Below are 19,694 nucleotides of genomic sequence, written 5' to 3' on the forward strand. Positions count from 1 at the left end.
TGGCCAAAAACCCCGAGATGGACCCCGAAATATTGCGGAAAAATGCAATATTTCGGTCATATTTCGCGATATCTCGGATATTTCGGATATCTCGGTAGGCCCGAGATACCGATATATCGCGAGATATAGTACTATGGCTTCTACTACATCAGCTACTGCCAATTCCTCTACTCCTTCAGATTCATATTTTGCTCGGTCAGGTATACCATTTAGTGGTCACTGTGCTTCTGTAACATCCCATCCTTGGATCATAGATTCTGGTGCTACAGACCACATGATTGGTTCTTCTAGTCTTTTTCATCGTTATTCTCCCACTTCTGGGAAAGACAAAGTCAGGGTAGCTGATGGTTCCCTTTCTTCCATCTCTGGAAAAGGATCCATTAACTGCACCGCTTCTCTTACCTTGTCTTCGGTTTCACACATTCCTAATTTTACTACTAACCTTCTCTCCATTAGTAGTCTTACTCGTGATCTTAATTGCGTAGATGTGGTAAAGTGCAAGGTGGATTGTACATGCTTGATGATGGTCGTCCTTCTCCACCAACCTTACCTTCTCCACTCCACCAAAACTCATTGGTCTCTTCTGAACTTTATCAATGGCACTCTAGATTAGGTCACCCCCCATTAGGAACTTTATCTCATTTGTTTCCTGCTTTAGTAAAGGGTTGTAATAAAGATGAATTTTTTTGTGAGGCTTGTGTTCTATCCAAACAGACACGTTCAACTTATTCTAGTTCAAATAAAAGTAGTTCTTCATTTTTCCATATGGTCCATTCTGATGTTTGGGGTCCTAGTCGCAAGACTTCTATTTCTGGGCATCGTTGGTTTGTGTCATTTATTGACTGTCACTCTAGAAACACATGGGTATACCTTATACACACAAAAAATCAGGTTTTTTCATGTTTTCAGAATTTCCATAAGATGGTTCAAACTCAATTCCAGGCCACTCTCAAAGTTTTGAGAAGTGACACGGAACAAAGTATAAGGAAGGTCACTTCCAAAAATATCTTGCTAACCATGGTATTATTCACTAGACTAGTTGTGTTGATACCCCAGCCCAAAATGATGTAGTTGAAAGGAAGAACTGTCACTTACTAGAGGTGACCGGAGCATTGATGTTTGCTCGACATCTTCCCTCCCTATATTGAGGAGATGTTGTTCTCACTGCAGCCTATCTCATTAATTGGTTGCCTACTAGGGTTCTTGACTCCCGTAGTCTGGTTGAGGTTTTACCTGAGAATTCCTCCTTTATTATGGTTTCACCAAAAGTGTTTGGCTGTGTTTGTTATGCTAGGGATACAAAGTCCCCTGGCAAACTTGAACCCCATGGGTTGCGGTGTATTTTTTTGGGTTATTCTCCAACCCAGAAGGGTTATAAGTGTTACCATCCTCCTTTCCGTCGTACTTTGGTCAGTATGGATGTTATTTTTTTTGAAAGTCTTTCTTATTATTCTTCACCATCTCTTTAGGGGGAGATTTCTAGTGAAGATGTGTTTTCTCCGCTTGAGCCTACTCTTGAGATTTCTCCTCCTTTGGCTGCTGCCCCTCCTCCTTTAGCTGTTGCCCCCACTCCTTTAGAGAATCCTACACAGGGGGAGAGTATGGAAAATGGTGATGGTGAAGTTCCTACTCAGGGGGAGTTGACTCCAGTCTAGAGAACCATTGGTGAATATCAGAAGAGGATTGACGACTCCAACATTTTAACCTATCAAAGAGGATGTTCCAAAAAAGGGCAGCTTCAATCCACTGTAGCAACAACACCCATCCAGTTGCCGACTCTGGATCCAGACCCTACTTCTCCTAGTAAGATTTCTCCTTCCGACCTACCTATTGCTCATCACAAAGGTACTAGGACTTGCACTCAGCATCCCATTTCTCGTTTTGTTTCTTATTGTTCTCTTTCTCCATCCTTTCGTGCATTTGTGTCCTCTCTTTCTTCTGTTTCCATTCCTAAAAAATGGCAGGAAGCTTATACAGATGGAAAGTGGAAGGCAGCAATGTTGGAAGAAATGAGAGCATTGAAAAAAAATAATACTTGGGATCTTGTAGCTCTTCCTCCAGGGAAAAAACTAGTGGGATGTAAATAGGTGTTTGCGGTCAAACAGAAGGTTAATGGGACTGTGGATCATAGTTGTCAAGGTGGCGAAGCAACCCAAGGCGTTGGAGGGGTGTCTAAGCACTTAGGCAACAAGGCGCTTGCCTAGGCATCACCTAGGCGCCCCCAAGTGTTATTTTTTATTTCCCCCTTTTCTAACATTATTTAGTATGCTACAATATATACCTTATATCATCAAAATTCAACATTAAGCCACATTAAGTCACATCAAGTCATCAAAAATCAACATAGGACTAGAAGACAACAAAACTGAAGAAGCAAGCTATTGGAAGTTTGAAACAATCAAACATACATTTGGTTTATATTAGTCTCACATTTAGTTTTTATTGTTCTTCGAAAATATGATCTTATCTATAAGTAATTAAATTGTTCTCAATTTAGAGAAATGTTCTTATTCTCTAAGAAGTTTGACTAGTGAGATAATTTTATTTTTACATGAGACTTTTAGTATTAGGTAGAGCACAAAACCAGCTTTCCAACAAATCCAAAATTGCTTAAATCTGATTTATATTGAAGTAAGTTATGCTCCGGTCAAACCTTATTTGGTATGTGCAAATGCTGTCAAAATCGCACTAAATGAAAATATTTTTTTAGATATCAAAACAAATGAATATTGTACCGCACTTTTGGTTTTTAGTAATGTTTTACCATATTAAGATTTATAGAATTTTTAGATTTGAGAAAAACCCCAGCATTAGAAAGTTGAAAATTTTACTTGCCGTCGAAAATCCAATTTTTGTTCTTGAACTGGGGGGCTTACTTTTTATCCTTTTGGAATTTGAGTTTTTAACTATTTTTATTGGATTCAAATAGAGGGGTATTTGCTTATTTATGAATAATATCTTAAGTAAATGAAATACCAAATATAAAAACATTTACTTAAATGATATTTGGCATAATTAAGGGCCAATACCGGGTTCGATACGAATAAAAATCAGTGCAAGGCACCTTCCAATAAGGCGGAGGTCACCTAGGCCCCAACAAAACCGCCTGGACGCCTCGGCGATGCCTTGACAACTATGTTGTGGATCGATATAAGGCACGTCTGGTTGCAAAGGGCTTTACTCAGACATGGGGTTGACTATCAAGAGACCTTCGCACCAGCGGCGAAACTTAACACTGTAAGAGTGTTTTTATCTTGTGCTATTAATCTTGGATAGGATCTTCAATAGCTGGATGTGAAGAATGCCTTCCTCCATGGAGAGCTAGAGGAAGAGGTATATACGGACATTCCACCAGGCTTCTCTAATCACAAGACCAAGGGTAAGATCTGTAAATTAAAGCGTGCTCTCTATGGGAAGGTTGGATCAGGGTGCGTAGGTTTGGCTCTGCTGGCGCAGGTTTAGGTTAGAGTTCACGTGGGTTTTGCCATGGAGGCTCCCACCAAGGATGCCCTGCCCCCTGATCCCCAACATTGCCATGGGGTTTTTGGTGGTGGGGCACCCTCCTTTGCTGTTGTCGTGTCTCGCTCGTTGTCGCTCCCTATGGTTGAGGTTGAGATTAAGAAGGCATCGTCTCATTATGGGTGTCCTGCAGTCTTCTACTCCAAAGACGAGTTGGTTCGATCGGAGGGGCCCTTTGCGACTTCTCTCATCGCGAAGTGCAGCTATGGCAAGCCGTCGCTGTTTGTCATCAAGGATTGCATTCGCAAAGTGCAGCACTTACAGGGGGACGTGGTGGTGTCGACGTTGGATCCTCGGCATGTCTTGTTGCGCTTCTCTTCTCCGGCAGATTTCGTCAAGGTGTGGATGAAAGAACAGATGCACATCCAAGGTTTTCTTTTCCATTTTATGAAATGGACTGCCGACTTTGTTTCTGGTTGGGAGTCCCCCTTCGCGCCTGTTTGGATTTCTCTGTCGGGGCTGCCGGTGAATTTGTATCAGGGGAATTTCTTGTTGTCAATCGCAAGGGCTGTGGGCAGGGTTTTGAAGGTGGATGGCGCGACTGCTAATTGCACTCGCACGGTGGCAGCACGAGTTTGTGTTGAGGTTGATCTGCGTGCGCAGTTGCCGGCGAAGGTTTGGGTGGGTTGTGGCGACAGTGGTTTCCATCAGACTGTGGTTTTTGAGAAGCTGCCCCTCTATTGCAGCCATTGTTCGAAGATTGGCCATTCAAATGATTTGTGCAGGAAATTACAGCGGCGGAGGCCAGATGCTGCAGCGGCTTCGGCTCCGGTAGGGACTGCAGCAGCGGGTGTTGTCGAGGAGGGGAGAACTGGCGACAGGGTCTTCATTCCTCATGGAGAAGGCACGTCTGCAGGTGCTGGTGCTGGCGGTGAGGGTGTTGGAAATCAAGTACAGCGGCAGAGAAGGACCTTGCGCAGGGAGAGGGGTCGCTGGAGGCCTTTGGCGGCAGACTCTGTGGAGGCCCAAGCGATTGCGATACCCGATAGTGGAGGGGTGGAGGCACCAGTTGAGGAGCAGGTGAGCCTTATTGGTGGGGTGGCAGGCAGCGTCATCCCTAGCGTAGCTGCAGTGTCTTCTGAGCCTTGTGCTCCGGCGGCGGGGCTGCAGGCGATGGCAGCTGTGGAGAGTCCAGCGGTGGGGCCTTCAGTTGCTCCAATTTGTAGTGAGCTCGTGGTACCTAGCCAAGTTTGGGGGCTGCCAAGAGCAGCGTCAATGGTGCGTGACAGGCCTTCTTTTTTCGCGAATGGTGTTGCCGCGGCAGGTTCAAAAGATGACTCGCAAGTGGCAGGTGTTGCGCCTATAGTGGCAGATCGTGTGGTATTGATGGAGAGTCTCAGGGCGTTCAATGCCACGCTTACAGGGAGGGTCAACAGGTTGGTGGAGCGACTGGCTGAGTCGCGGTTGGAGGCTGACCCTAGCCCCACGAGAGTGCCAGAGCCTCAGGCAGGGGCTGGTCAGAGGGGACGTGGTCGTAGGAGGCACTTGCAGCCGAGGGCACCTAGCCTTGGGGCAGCCTTAGTCTATAAACGCAAGAAAATTAAGAAGGCTGCAGCAGGAAGGAGAAACAGAGATGGGTCGCAAAGAAGGGTCACGAGATCGATGAGATCGGCAGTTGTAGCTTTACAATCTGACCAATGAATTGCATCTTTTGGAATGCAAGAGGTGTTGGTAATAAGCCTACGTGTAGGCGGTTGAAAGCTCTTGTTAGCTCTAATAAAGTGGACTTGGTGGCAGTGGCTGAACCAAAGGCACAAGTTTCAAAGGCGCAAGTGGTTAGGAGGAGGATCGGGTTGGACTCAATGTTGTGTTCGAACAGGATTTGGGTCTTTTGGAGGGCTTCGGTGCAGGCTCCTGTGGTGGATGAAGGCGACCAGTTGGTGACTTTAGAGTGTATGGGGGGTAGTGCAGGCTCCTTTCTCATTTCTTTTGTGTATGGCTTTTGTGAGAGGATGGACCAAAGGGGCTTGTGGGAGAGGCTACAGGAGTTCTCCTAGACTGTATCCACTCCTTGGGCGGTGGGGGGTGATTTTAATGCTGTTATGGCACCGGTTGAGAAGGTGGGCGGGAGGCCAGCTTGCTCTCTCTCGCTGGAGGACTTTGGAGGTTTTGTTAATAGGGCGGCGCTTATAGATGCAGGATATGTCGGGAACATGTACACCTGGTCTAACAACCAGGATGGTGCTAGTAGGGTGATGGGTAGGCTGGACAGATTTTTGGTGAATGCAGAATGGGTTAATGTGTTTACCAGGTGCTCAGTGACACATTTTAGCAGGACTTGCTCTGACCATGCGCCTCTTGGCCTCTCCTTTGGGGTGGAAGGGCACCATCCTTCATCAGGGTTCAAGTTTCAACAGATGTGGCTCCGACACCCTAAGTTTCTTTCGCTTGTGAAAGAGCAGTGGGATAAGCCAGTGCTAGGGTCTGCCTTGAATGTACTCTTCTTGAAGCTTAAAGGGCTTCGCTCTACCCTCCGCAGCTGGAACAGGGAGGTGTCTGGCAACATACATCAGCGTGTTAGGGATGCAGAGGATGCAGTGTGTAGGGCGGAAACTGAGTTTGACTCACGTGATGAGGAGGCGACCAGGGCAGCTCTGGGGAGGGCTAGGGATAATCTCCAGGAGGTGTTGTTGCAGGAGGAGATATTCTAGAGACAAAAGTCCAGGGTTCACTGGCTTAAGGAGGGGGACCGCAATACAAAGTTCTTCCACTCGATGGCCAATGTCAGGAGGAGAATTGCTTGTGTGGAGCGCATCAAAGGGGCAAATGGCGAGTAGATCTCGGATGTGGAGGGGGTGCAAGAAGAGGCCGTGCAACATTTTTCGGGAACTTTTACTACACAGGGCTGTGTGATGGATGAGGGGTTGTTATCGGTGATCCCTAAGGTGGTGTCCGAGGCTGTTAATGTTGCCCTGCTGGTGGTCCCCTCCTTTGAGGTTAGGGGTGCTGTCTTTGCCTTGTCGGCGGACAATGCGCCTGGGCCTGATGGGTTCTCGGGCCATTTCTACACAGCTTGCTGGGAGGTGGTAGGGGCAGATGTTTGGGCTGCGGTGAAGGAGTTTTTTGCAGGTGAGCCTCTCCCTAGGAGCTACACTGCTGCCAACTTGGTCCTGATCCCTAAGAAGGACAATCCGGGGGTGATGGCTAATTTGAGACCTATTAGCCTATGCAACTTCTCCTACAAGGTTATTGCGAAGATCATGACCTCTAGGCTGGCGGGTCTACTGCCTACCCTGGTGGCGGAGGAGCATGGTGCTTTTGTGCAGGGGAGATGCATTCATGATAACATTTCTCTAGTGCAAGAGGATACGCACGAGTTGAACAGGAAGGCGAGAGAGGAAATGTGATCCTTAAGTTAGGCATGGCCAAGGCCTATGATCGGCTTGAATGGGGGTTTCTATGGAGTGCGCTCTTGAAGTTTGTGTTCTGTAGGGATTGGGTCAATCTGGTCAGGCGGACAGTCGAGAATTGCTGGTTCTCGGTAGTACTTGGGGGCAGGCTGTGAAAACCCGCAAAAAAAAAAAAATTTAAACTTTTGGAATCTATGTGATTTCAGGTTCTGGTTCAATATTTGGCCATGCTAGCCTCTAAGTTGTGGGCCGTCTTGACTAAGAAATTCAGACCTATCTCATGACTCGTCTGTAAAGGCATTCCGATCAGCCAACTACCGTGGCCTTAAATGAGTCTGAGGTGTCTAATGGAAGACAACACATAAGCTTGGCATGCTAGATTAGTGGCCTGCAAAGCCTCTCTGTCTTGGGCCGAATCCCAGGTAAGAATCCCATTTTATATGTATATATGTTGTATTTTTAATTAATTAGTGTATTAGGGGCAAAATAGTAATTTTTACCTTGTGGGACCCCGCATGTGAGCTACTCGTGTCGGGTCTGTTGGTGGGCAGTGCAGGACCTCCCCCTTAATTAAACTCAATGTAAGTATAATTTACAATATATTTACATAACGTTTTGTACGACCAAATAGGGTTAGAAGGGTATTTTAGTAAAATTGACCCCGTGGGACCCAGTTCCCCAGTGCAGAATGTGGTTCCGGACAGTTACCCGTATCCGGATCATCCCTGATGTCGCATGACATCGATCTGTAGCTGGAATAAGGTAATAAATACAAAAGAATCAATTTTAGAAATAATTTATAACCAAATGACCATTCTGCCCCTTAGTGATTAAGTATCCTATATATATAAATAACTTCTCTTATACTATTTACAAAACACATTACAAGTTAGAGAAGCTGAAAAATTCGTTCCAGCTTGGAGAAAGAAGAAAGAAAAGGAAAAAGAGAAGAGAAGAAGAGGGATTAGAGGTTGTTCTTGAAGGCTTATCTCTTGCACCTAATTTTGGGCTTAAAGCTTCCATTAGAAGGCTGCAATTACAGTTTCAGGTAAGCCTTGGTGAATCCCTTGCTGTAATTACCTTCTTTTCCTCTAAATTTCTTTTAAAACTGCTCTAAATCTACCCTAAAATCTCCGTGGCTAAAGTACCTCTAATAAGCCAAATTTCTGCTCCCACTCAGCCAGTCCATGAACCCTAGCTAAGAAATTTATGTTTAATTGAAGAAATTCCTAAATTAACTCACTAATTATGAAATTGGAACCCAAAATAGATTGACCCACCTTAAATTAATGTTAAAACTCCTAATTTGGGCTATGCATCCAAAGATATGGCCAATCTTTATGACCCTGCCCTTATGGGACTTAACCTTAAACCATACTAGGACCTAATGGATGATGTTTTGCATGTTGTTTGGGCCTGTTTCTGCTGTTCTTTATCTGCTTTGCTGGGTTCTTGGAAGGTTATTTAGAATAGGCTAAGTTACAACTCAGGTAACGGAATTCTGACTTTAATTTTAGAGTGTTTATCATTTTAATTTGTTATTGTTTTGATTGCCATGTCATGTATCATCAAAATTATCATGTTCATATAGTTTATTAGCTTTTATTTACTGCATTAGAATCTGCATGTGAATTAGGTTGCATTGGCATCTTGCATCTGCACTGATATTTATTTGTTACTGATGATTATTATTAGAGAAGTACTGTTCTATTTAAATTCAGCTATTCATACATGTGCTATCATGCATAGATTACACTGGGCTAGGCTGTTATATCATAACCCAGTACTACGCCCCTTACCAACAGGGGGTAAGGTGTTGGACAACCCATGGTACAGCCGAAGGGACATGCCGGGGTGCCATCTTCTGTCCCATATTAGCGTGTCCGCTCCACTGTAAGAATAAACAGACAGGGTTAGTCTTTGGGGGTCTGTCGGGTCCGCTGCCTGGTGTCATGCCGATCTGGCGGGTCCTCACCGTGGTAGAATGGTTTTGCTCGGGTGACCGACGTCTGGAGCTGCCTGGTGTCATGCTTTCCGGTTGGTCATTGGGGGTCTGTTGGGTTAGCTGCCTTGTGTCATGCTTTCCTGGCGGGTTCTCTTCGAGGTTAGCATCTACCACAGTAGTACTTATACCACATGAGACTTAGTATCCATGTTAGGAGCATGCTAGATTAGCACATTCATTATGAATTATTATGTTGTGTTTTGCATGTATTTCCTTACTGGGCTCAGTTGAGAGCTCACCCCTGTGGATATCCTTATTTTTCAGGTGATTTAGTTCCTTTTAATGATGGATTTGCGGTGCTGGAGTTTGAAGTGCACAATACTTCGTGCGCACGTGATGATTGCGTAATCTCCTGATCTTGGCCTGACAGTCCAGGCTACCTCCCCACTCTTTTATGCTTTATAAATACTTTGTATAGATATAATATAGTTTGTGTATAGTTTTACCATGTAGTACCTTGGAGAACTGTATAGTAGTATCACAAGCTTTATTCTTTATATAAATGAAATATCACATAGATTCCTCTTACTACTGATGTTTCCTTTATTATTTAATTGTTTATGCTGCTTCTGATTACTGTATTTGTGAGATAATGATTGTAAATAGGGTACTGCACTTGTGATCCTTGGGGATTGGTTGGATGTCAGAGACATCCCGCCACATTTGGCCCTTAATAACCGGGCCGGGGTGTGACACAGGCAGTCAGGTTTCTTCAAATCTACCAGGGGGTGCGACAAGGGGACCCCCTGTCGCCTACGCTCTTCATCTTGGCAGAGGAGGTGCTTAGCAGGGGAATCAAGGAGTTATTTATGGAAGGTCATGCCTCCTACTTCAGGTTGCCGAGAGGGTGTCCGGGGATCTCTCACAGTCTTTTTGCTGATGACACCATCATCTTCTCCAGGGGTCTCAAGGGCTCTCTTAAGCAGATCATGGGGTTTCTCTCTAGGTATGAAGGTTTCTCTGGACAGCTAGTCAACAAACAAAAGAGCTATTTTGTGGTTGGGCACAAGGCTACGCCTGCCCATGCTAGGATGGTGGGGGCAGTTACAGGCTTTTCTCAAAAGGCACTCCCTATCACTTATTTAGGAGCCCCGCTTCATTGTGGTAGGCTCAAGGTTTGCTTCTTTGATGTTCTTATTGATAAAATCAATAGTAAGGTGGCAGGTTGGAAGGGTAAGCTCCTTTCAGCGGGGGGCCGGGTTACCTTGCTGAAGCATGTTCTCTCTTCCGTCCCTATCCATGTCTTGGCCACGCTGGACCCTCCTAAAGCTGTGTTGCAAAGGTTGTATGGCATCTTTGCTGATTTTCTCAGGGGAACCTCAGAATGGGGGAAACGAAGGCACTGGGTCAGCTGGCAGAAAGTGTGCAGGCCGCAGGAGAAAGGGGGCCTTGGTGTTAGGTTGCTGGACGAGGTTGGGCTCTCTTTGAGGCTTAAGGGTCTCTGGCGTGTTCTGACGGAGCATTCTTTATGGAGCAGTTTTTTCAAGGCCAAGTTCTTCAAGGGCCTCCATGTGGTGCTGGTTGACCCTCATGGGGTGACTTCTAGGTCTTGGAGGAATGCGCTGGAGTTTAGGGGAATGATCTTGGAGAGATCTCGGTGGCTGGTTGGCTCTGAGAATGTCTCTTTTTGGCTGGATAATTAGTCTGGGGTGGGTCCTTTGATCGATGCAGTGGACAATGCCCTTCTGGTGGATGTTGACCTGCGGGTGAAAGATGCTGTTGAGGGGGATGGCTCTTGGAGACAAGACATCTTGGATCACATTGATGATGAGGCCATCCGGCAGGCTATCGTCCAAGGTAATGTTCACATCTCAGACAGGCCAGATGTTCTAGTGTGGGCACCGGCTAGTAATGGTCGCTTTTCGACCAAATCGGTCTGGAATGAGATCAGGACGGTGGGGTCAGTTGCTGCCTATGCAAAGTGGATATAGAAGCCCTCGCTCCCAACCAAGGTGGCTTTCTTCTCTTGGCAGCTGTTGAACGGCAAGATACCTACGAAAGTTACCTTAATGTCAGTTGGGATTCCCTTGGCCTCTCGTTGTTACTGCTGTAGCTCCCCCCAAAGGGATACTACTGATCACTGCCTAATAGGTGGTGTTACAGCGGCTAAGGTGTGGAGGTTCTTCTCTTGCCTATTTGACTTGGTGCCTCACCCAGGGCAGGATGTTAGGGGTCGGCTAGCACTATGGCATGGTTGGCGAGCTACAGGTGCATCAGTGATTACATTGTGGGGCTCTTACCGACTTTGATTGTGTGGGAGCTATGGAAAGAAAGAAACAACAGGAGGCATGGGGAGACTAGGCGTACTGCTGCCACTATCATTGATCGTGTTAGAAGGTGGGTGAAAGAGCTCCCAATCCCCTCACAAGTGGGCAAACGTTGATCTGCAAGGGATGGGCTGATTCAGCAGTGGTTCGAGTTAATGGTTCCGCCGGCCAAGGCCTCTCGGCCTTTCCCTGTTTTTTGGTGCCCCCCTTCTATTGTTGTCAAGATAAATGTTGATGGAGCCTGTCGGGGCTATCCAGGGGTCGGGGGAGGAGGGGGAGTCATCCGGAATAATGAGGGAGAAGTGCTAGCAGCTTTTTCTAACAGCTATGGGATGTGTACTATTGCTATTGCAGAGCTGAGGGCTCTGTGGGATGGCCTCCGCTTATGCCACGATCGGGGATACGTAGATGTGCTTGTTCACACGGACTCAGAGACCACACATACGATAAACCATAAGAAGTGTAACTCATGGCGTGGGTGGTACTGGTTTGATGAGATCCTCCATTGATGGCAAAATGATCAGGCGACGGTGACATTCGCTGTCTGTGGGAGAGCAACAGGCTGATCGGCTGGCCAAGTTGCTGCAGGCTTCGCAATGCTCCATTACCTTTCAGCCGGATAACTTGCCGCTAGGCAGCTTTTGATGTATGAGGGAGGATAGAGAGGGCTTGCCGGTCCTTAGAGCTTAGGATATGGCATGTTCTTGTAAGATATATAGCTTTGGGTTGGGGTAAGGTGGGACGTCCCCCCCTGTATTCGTTATTCTTTGTTGGCTTAATAAAATCTAGGGGCTGGCCTGGGTCCCAGAGAAGTTTGGGTTAAAAAAAAAAAAAGCCGTGCTCTCTATGGGTTGAAGCAGTCACCTAGAGCTTGGTTCGGCAGGTTCCACAAGGAAATGATTTATGTGGGATACAAGCAAAGCAATGCTGATCATACCTTGTTCATCAAAGGAGTTGGTGATCAGTTAACCATTCTCATAGTCTATATGGATGATATTGTGGTAACCGGAAATGATGGTGATGAGATCAACAAACTGAAGCACTTTCTTAGCTGAGAATTCGAAATAAAGGATCTAAAAACTCTAAAATATTTTCTGGGGATAGAAGTTGTTCGATTTTCAAAAGGCATCTTCCTTTTCCAAAGGAAATATATCCTAGATCTGTTGTCCAAGACTGGGTTGTTAGGGCATCATCCTGCAGACACTCCTATGGAAACTACTGCAAGGCTCAAGGAGAAAGAAGGTGAACCAGTTGACAAAGGTCGCTATCAACGATTGGTTGGCAAGCTAATCTACCTCTCTCATACACGGCTAGACATAGCTATTGTCGTGAGTCTGGTAAGCCAGTCTTTTTTTTTTTTCTTTTTTTTTTTTTTTTAAATCTGGTAAGCCAGTCTATGCATGATCCTTATACCTCTCATATGAAGGCAGTTATTCGCATCCTACGATATTTGAAGTCTGTTCTAGGAAAAGGAATACTTTTATCTCCCAATGGTCATCTATAGGTTGAAGCCTACACTGATGTTGATTGGGCTGGCTCTACCAACAGAAAGTCCATCTCTGGATATTGCTCTTTTGTAGGTAGGAATCTTGTCACATGGTGTAACAAGAAGTAGAATGTTGTGGCAAGATCCAGGGCTAAAGTGGAGTTCCGTGTCATGGCACAAGGAATCTGTGAATTGTTATGGCTTATAGGGTTGTTGCAAGACATTGGTGTTGTTGTCCATCTTCCCATGATGCTGTATTGTGATAATAAGGCTACCATTAGCATTGCTCATAACCCTGTCCAGCATTATCGTACCAAGCACGTTGAAGTTGATCGACATTTCATCAAGGAGAAGATTGAAGCTGGCCTCATTTGTGTTTCCCTTTGTGAAGTCTTCTGATCAGTTAGCTGATGTATTCACTAAGGGGTTGAGTGGCAAAGTGTTTCATCCTATTTCAGTCAAGTTGGGCATGTGTGACATATATGCACCAACTTGAGGGGGAGTGTTGGATTTTATGGGACAGAATACCATGGGGGGTATTCTGGTCTTTTTACCTTTTATTATGCTTTGTATTGACTCTACAATAAAGTCAGTTATGAGGGACAATTCTGTCCATGTAAGTTGTGATTATTCATTATAAATACAAAGCTTGGGATCAGTAATTGATCATCCAAGCATTACTCTAATTCTAAATCTGTTAACATTATCCACACTTGCATTGGTGATGGGAACTCCACTTCTCTATGTCTAGATCATTGGAAACCCAATGGGAATTCTTCTCCATCGGGTCAGCCCTAGAACTATCTATGGTTCTGGGCTTACTCTAAGTTCTTTGGTGGCTGATATTCTTGATCCGGCTGGCTGGGCTCCCCCATCCTCGTCCAGCCCTGTGCTTAATAATATTTGGAGGATCTTGCCTTCTATCACGAGGAGACCCCATAATAGAGGAGATTGTGTCACTTGGCTGCCGAATTCTTTGGGCTCCTTTAGCTCTAAAGCTGCTTGGGATCTCATCCGTACTCGTTGTTTGTTAGCCCCTTGGAGGAAACTTGTTTGGTTCAAGCACCATATTCCCCGTCATTGTTTTATGGCCTGGAGAGTTTTTTCTAACTGTCTTCCAACGCAGTCCTTTCTTTGGCATTGGCACATTGCGGTCTCCCCCAGTTGTGGTCTTTGTTGGAATGCGGTTGAGGAATCCAACCACCTTTTGTTTGCTTGCCCTTTCTCCTCCTCTATATGGAAAGGCATCCTTGCAAAATGCTGGCCAAGAAATCGTAGGATTCTTCCTTTTGACAGAGAATGGGTTTGGGTTGATATGACGTTTGGTGGCCACTCCCTTTGTGACACCATTGGAAAGTTGGCTTTTTATGCAGTCATCAATCATCTTTGGATGGAATGCAATATCCGGAAATGGACTACCAAATCTCAATCTCATCAACAGATTCAGGATTCCTTTTGAAATTAAGGCTAAACTTAGTTCGGCTGTACCCTCCACTTGTATTGATACCCTAAGGAACAGGCTTATTGTTGTATCTTGGGGTCTTTCCCCTATCTCTCTTCGAACATCTAACTCCCCTATTTGAGTCTTATGGCTCTTTTGCTTTTTTGTTCTTTCTTTTCCTCTCCCTCGTAATTTGAGGGCTGCAAAAAAAAATTATTGAGCTCACCTCTCCTATGTCAATCGCCTCAAATTGATCAGATCAGTGCTTCAGATTTCTTACATTTACTGGTCAGGTATCTTTGGGCTGCCCCAATCTTGCATCAAGAAGATCAAGTCCTTTATGTGTCTTACTTTCGAAAGGGTCTGATTGTTCACCCCATCAGTTTGGCTTCTATTTGCCTTCCCAAATAGAAAGAGGGGGGGAAGGGCTTGGTCTGAGAAGAATAAAGGATGTTTCTCAGGTATCCTCAAGTTGATCTAGAAGCTTGCTGCCAAGAAAAAAAGCATCTGGGTTGATTGGGTCTATTCTAGGCTTCTTCGGCATGGCTCCATTTGGACTGTCCCTGCTTCATCTGACTCCTCCTGGTCTAGAGAAAGATCTTGAAAATCAGGCTCCTAGTCAATGGGGATATTAAATCCCTGATTGATGATGGTGCTTCCACTCGACTCTGGTTAGGTAACTGCCATCCCCTGAGCATTCTCTTTCACTCAGTCGGAGACAGGGCTTGATACAACTTGGGGATTGAGAGATTGGCCATGGTCTAGGATATCCTCCTTCCCGATGGGTGGGGCCCTGTGCTTTCCTCTTCTCCTCTTTTTGTCATCTGGGAGGCTTTCGGTCCATCAACAGAAGGCCAAGAGGCAATGATGATTTGGTTATTTGGTCCCCTCCGTCCTCGAGGCTCTTTAGCTCCAAGTGTGCGTGGGACCTTATCAGAACTCAGGGGCCTGTTATCCCTTGGTGCAAGTTGGTCTGGTTCAAGAGATCCATCCCTCACCACAGCTTCACTATTTGGCGAGCCTTATCCTGCTGCCTGCCAATGAAGTCCTTTCTTTCTCAGAGGCAAATTCCGGTTTCTCCCAATTGCTGCTTTTGTTGAAATGCCCTGGAAGACGTGGATCACCTCTTCTTCCATTGCCCCTTTTCTTCTTGAATTTGGAAAGGCCATATAGCCAAATCTTGGCCTCAGAGAAGGATCTTACCTTTTGAAAGAGAGTGGATTTGGTTTGACATGACCTTTGGAGGTGGGCTCCAGTTGTGACTCAGTGGGTAAACTTGCCTTTGGTGCTGCTATTCATCATATTTGGTGGGAGAGCAACCTTAGGTAATGGACCCTCATATCAAGATCCGTCCAGAAGATTAAGGCTTCCATCGCTTTCGAGATCGGTTGCAAGATCTCTACTTATTCCGTGCAGTGCATCGACTCCACCGAAATAGACTATTTGTAAATTGTAGTGGTCCTTCCATGCTTCCTCTATAAAGAGGGCTGGGCATAGCTTGCTGTGTTGTTGACTTGTTGCTTTTCTCCCCCTTTCCTTGGGAGTCCCTGTTTTTTCCTTTCTTTGTAATGAATTTTTATTCACCAAAAAAAAAAAAAACAAATATTGGGTAATATTGAGTTCAAACATATTTAAACTAAATGTTTGGTTTCAAATACACCTCAAACACACGCCACACATCTGCTACAGTTAATAACTCAGTAGCCTCCCTATTAGTCAATCCTTCCTCATTGCTTTCCACCCTAAACCCTATTTATTAAGTGGTAAAATAGATTGAAAAAGAAAAGTAAAAGGTTTTACAACCAATTCAGAGAATAAGAATCAGTTGAAGTGTTTCCACATTTCAACTGCAACATTCTGTATACGAAATTTACTATTTTGGTCCAACTCAACCAAAACTCACATGATGCCTCAAGCAAACAAACTTTGACAAAACATTGAACTAAAATATTTGGCTTCCACCAAAATGAAGCTTCTTGTCAGAAATACTGACTCCTCTCTATTCGCCAGAAATTAACTAAAACTAAATTGAAGATAATTGGAATTCATGGAGTGATGGCTTATTCACATAACAGGTTAAAAAAAAGTAGCAGGCAAACATAATATAACTAAATGTTTGGTTTCTAAATGTTTGGAAATTTCTTAAATACACCTCATAGATACAACACAATAAAATCAGCCTGATACAGAAACTGCAAAGAGAATATAGGTCAAATGAAAGGAATAGACTAAACCACATAGATAATAAGTGACCATGCATAATATCTGCAAATGAACAGAAACCTAAATATAAATCATCAATCAACCCTGAAAATTGGGCAATAACATGGTAGATGGCCCATAACTTGATTCAAAGAACGAATTCAGAAAAGAGAACTTACACATCAATTTCGATATTGTGATCTACTTCAGAAGGATCCAACAATTGCCTGACAGGATCTTGGTCATAAAGAAACTTCAAGAATATAACCACAAGTTCACTGGAAAGACCCAGAATTGAAATTACAAACGCTATAAATAACAAAAATCTGCAAGTAGTTTACAAGACGGGCATTTGACACCAAACCTATTAAATGGTGGAAGTTGATCACTTGGCTCGGTCATTAGCAGCTTTAGCTCTGACATTAACAGCTTTACACATTTTGTCAGCCAGGTGAAGAAATTTTGAAACTGAAACAAAGACAGAAGGAGGGTTGAGACATGAATATTGTCACATACTGGGAGAACAAGTCAAATTGTCATTTCGGAATATCACTGCAGAAGCATTCAAAGCATAAGAATACCACCACCATCAACAACAGCAATAATGCATACCTTGGATTTGGAAATTCACTATATCAAAGGCATTCACAGCATACCCCACACCAATACCACCAAAACATAATCAACAACAAAAAAAGATGTATGCCTCAGTTTGCATAGCCATATTGTAAACTGAAAAACACAAAGGTTAAAATAGCCTGTTAACAAAACAGCTTTGAGAGAATGGCTTGTATGATCAATGAGATCAACAAGCAACTTTATTTATAACTTTAAGAAGTGGGCAGAATTACAAAAATAACCCCCACATAGCCGACTACTAGCTATGGGGAAAAACATAAAAATACCCCAAATACCCTTTCAGGTGTTACAGAACTCAACACTCCCCCTCAAGTTGGTGCATAGATATCACACCTGCTTGACCAAACTCGGATGAAACATTTTTCCACTCAGCCCTTTGGTGAAGACATCAGCTAGCTGATCACCTGACTTCACAAAAGATATACAAATCTGTCCACTTTCTAAGTTCTCCTTGATGAAGTGTTTGTCAATCTCCACATGCTTGGTACAATCATGCTGTACTGGATTGTAGGCAATGCTAATTGCTGCTTTACTATCACATTACAACACCATCGGACGATGAAAAAAACCACTAAGATCTTGGAGCAAACTCTGAAACCACAATAACTCACAGGTTCCTTGAGCCATGGCACGGAACTCTGCTTCAGCACTGGATCTTGCCACCACATTTTGTTTTTACTACGCCATGTAACAAGATTTCCTCCAACAAACATGCAATAACCCGAAGTAGATTTTCTATCAAGATTACCACCCCAGTCAGCATCTATGTAGGCTTCACTACGAAGATGATCATGCAGAGACAAGAGAATCCCTTTTCCTAGGGCTGACTTCAAGTAATGGAGAATACGAAGAACAACAGCCATATGAGTGGAGTAGGGATCATGCATAAACTGACTGACCAAACTTACTGCAAATGAAATGCCTAGTCTGGTGTGGGAGAGATAAATCAATTTTCCCACTAATCATTGATAACGCCCCTTATCAACAGGATCACCATCTTTCTCTTTCAGACGAGTATTAGCTTCCAGAGGAGTATCACAAGGATGACATCCTAACAATCCAATCTTTGAGAGTAGATCTAGAACATGCTTTCTTTGAGAGAGAAAAATGCCTTTGGTTGAACGGGCAACTTCAATCCCAAGGAAATACCTTAGCTGTCCTAGGTCCTTTATTTCAAATTCTCGTCCCAAGAAAACCCTTAGGTGAGAAACTTCATTAGCATCGTTACTAGTCACAACTATGTCGTCAACATAGACTATAAGCAGAGTGATCTTGTCTCCATCGCTTGATGAACAATGTATGATCAGCATTACTCTGTTTGTACCCTACAGAGATCATGGCTTTATGGAACCTACCAAACCAAGCCCGAGGGGACTGCTTCAGCCCATATAATGCCCGCTTCAGTCTGCAAACCTTCCCATGAGTCTTGTCTGAAGAAAAACCTGGAGGAATCTCCATATAAACTTCCTCTTCCAGCTCTCCATGAACGAAGGCATTTTTTACATCCAATTGCTGGAAATACCACCCCAGATTGACAACATATGATAATAGGACCCGAACAATATTCAACTTTGCAACTGGGGCAAAAGTCTCCTGGTAGTCAATCCCATAGGTCTGAGTAAACCCCTTAGCCACAAGTTTAGCCTTGTATCTATCGACTAACCCATCCACCTTCTGCTTGACAACAAATACCCATTTACAGCCAACTGGTTTCTTACCCGGAGGAGGAACCACTAGCTCCCACTTCTCATTTTTGGATAAGGCTTTCATCTCTTTCATCATGGTTGCTTTCCACTTTGGATCTGCAATTGCCTCCTGCCACTTTTGTGGAATAGAAACAGAGGAAAGAGCAAGGTTTTAAGTAGCTTAATGTATCAGCCGATACTAACCGATATGTATCTTATTTTTAGGGTACCGATACGATACCGATATGAAACTTAAAAGTATCAACTGTATAGGGTTAATACGTGACCCGATATGGTTAATACTCTACGATACGATACGATACGTCTCTTAAAATCACCTTTCTGATACAATACCCGATACCGATACTTTAAACCTTGGGAAAGAGAAGATACAAATGCACGATAGGAAGAAGACAAAGAATCATAGGAAACAACATTGGAGATGGGATGTTAGGTACAAGACTAAATGCCTTTACGAACAGCAATAGGTAATTCAAGAGAAGGATCCTTACCAGATGGTAGAGCAGGCTCTGGATCAAGTTCTGACGATTGGAGGAGAGGTACAGTAGTAATGGTAGTCTCAACTTGCTCCTTGTGCTTTCGGGTATAGACTTTATCAACAGAGATCTGACTTACAGGTCTACGCTCCCCCTGAACAAGAACCAAACTAGATGCTGAAGTGGGGGCTGGAGGAGATGGCTCCCCCTAAATAGGAACCGGTAGTATAGCAGGCACATCTTCAAACACTGGAGCATGCTCAACCTGAAGAGGTGGCTGAGAATAATAAGCCAGGGACTCATGGAAGACAATGTCCATAGTAACCAGAGTCCGCCGAGTAGGAGGATGATAGCACTTGTATCCTTTTTAGGTAGCGGAATAACCCAACAAATACACCTAATGCTACGAGGGTCAAACTTGCCATGAGGATGATGGTTACGAGCATAACAAACACAGCCAAATATCTTTGGGGGCACCACAAAGGAAGGACCCTGGAAAATGTCAAGAGGAGCACGACCATCAAAAACACGGGTAGGCATGCAGTTTATGAGGTAGGAAGCGGTAAGGACAGCATCACTCCAGTATTGAGAAGGGACCTGTCG

At 44.4% G+C, this 19,694-nt stretch overlaps 1 protein-coding gene across 2 annotated transcripts in view; it reads right to left on the reverse strand.

The window, feature by feature from the left end:
- The window catches only part of LOC122660287 (anaphase-promoting complex subunit 4), a 131,411-nt gene that overhangs the window by 59,361 nt on the left and 52,356 nt on the right, over positions 1 to 19,694 (reverse strand). For both annotated transcript variants that reach the window (XM_043855525.1, XM_043855524.1), the window contains exons 12-13: positions 16,635 to 16,738; positions 16,450 to 16,548 (exon numbers count right to left, since the gene is read on the reverse strand). In XM_043855525.1, the coding sequence (XP_043711460.1) occupies positions 16,450 to 16,548; positions 16,635 to 16,738 (203 nt within the window). The remainder of the gene's footprint in view (positions 1 to 16,449; positions 16,549 to 16,634; positions 16,739 to 19,694) is intronic.

The sequence above is a fragment of the Telopea speciosissima genome, chromosome 4 (assembly GCF_018873765.1).
Source record: "Telopea speciosissima isolate NSW1024214 ecotype Mountain lineage chromosome 4, Tspe_v1, whole genome shotgun sequence".
NCBI classification, from domain to species: Eukaryota; Viridiplantae; Streptophyta; class Magnoliopsida; order Proteales; family Proteaceae; genus Telopea; species Telopea speciosissima.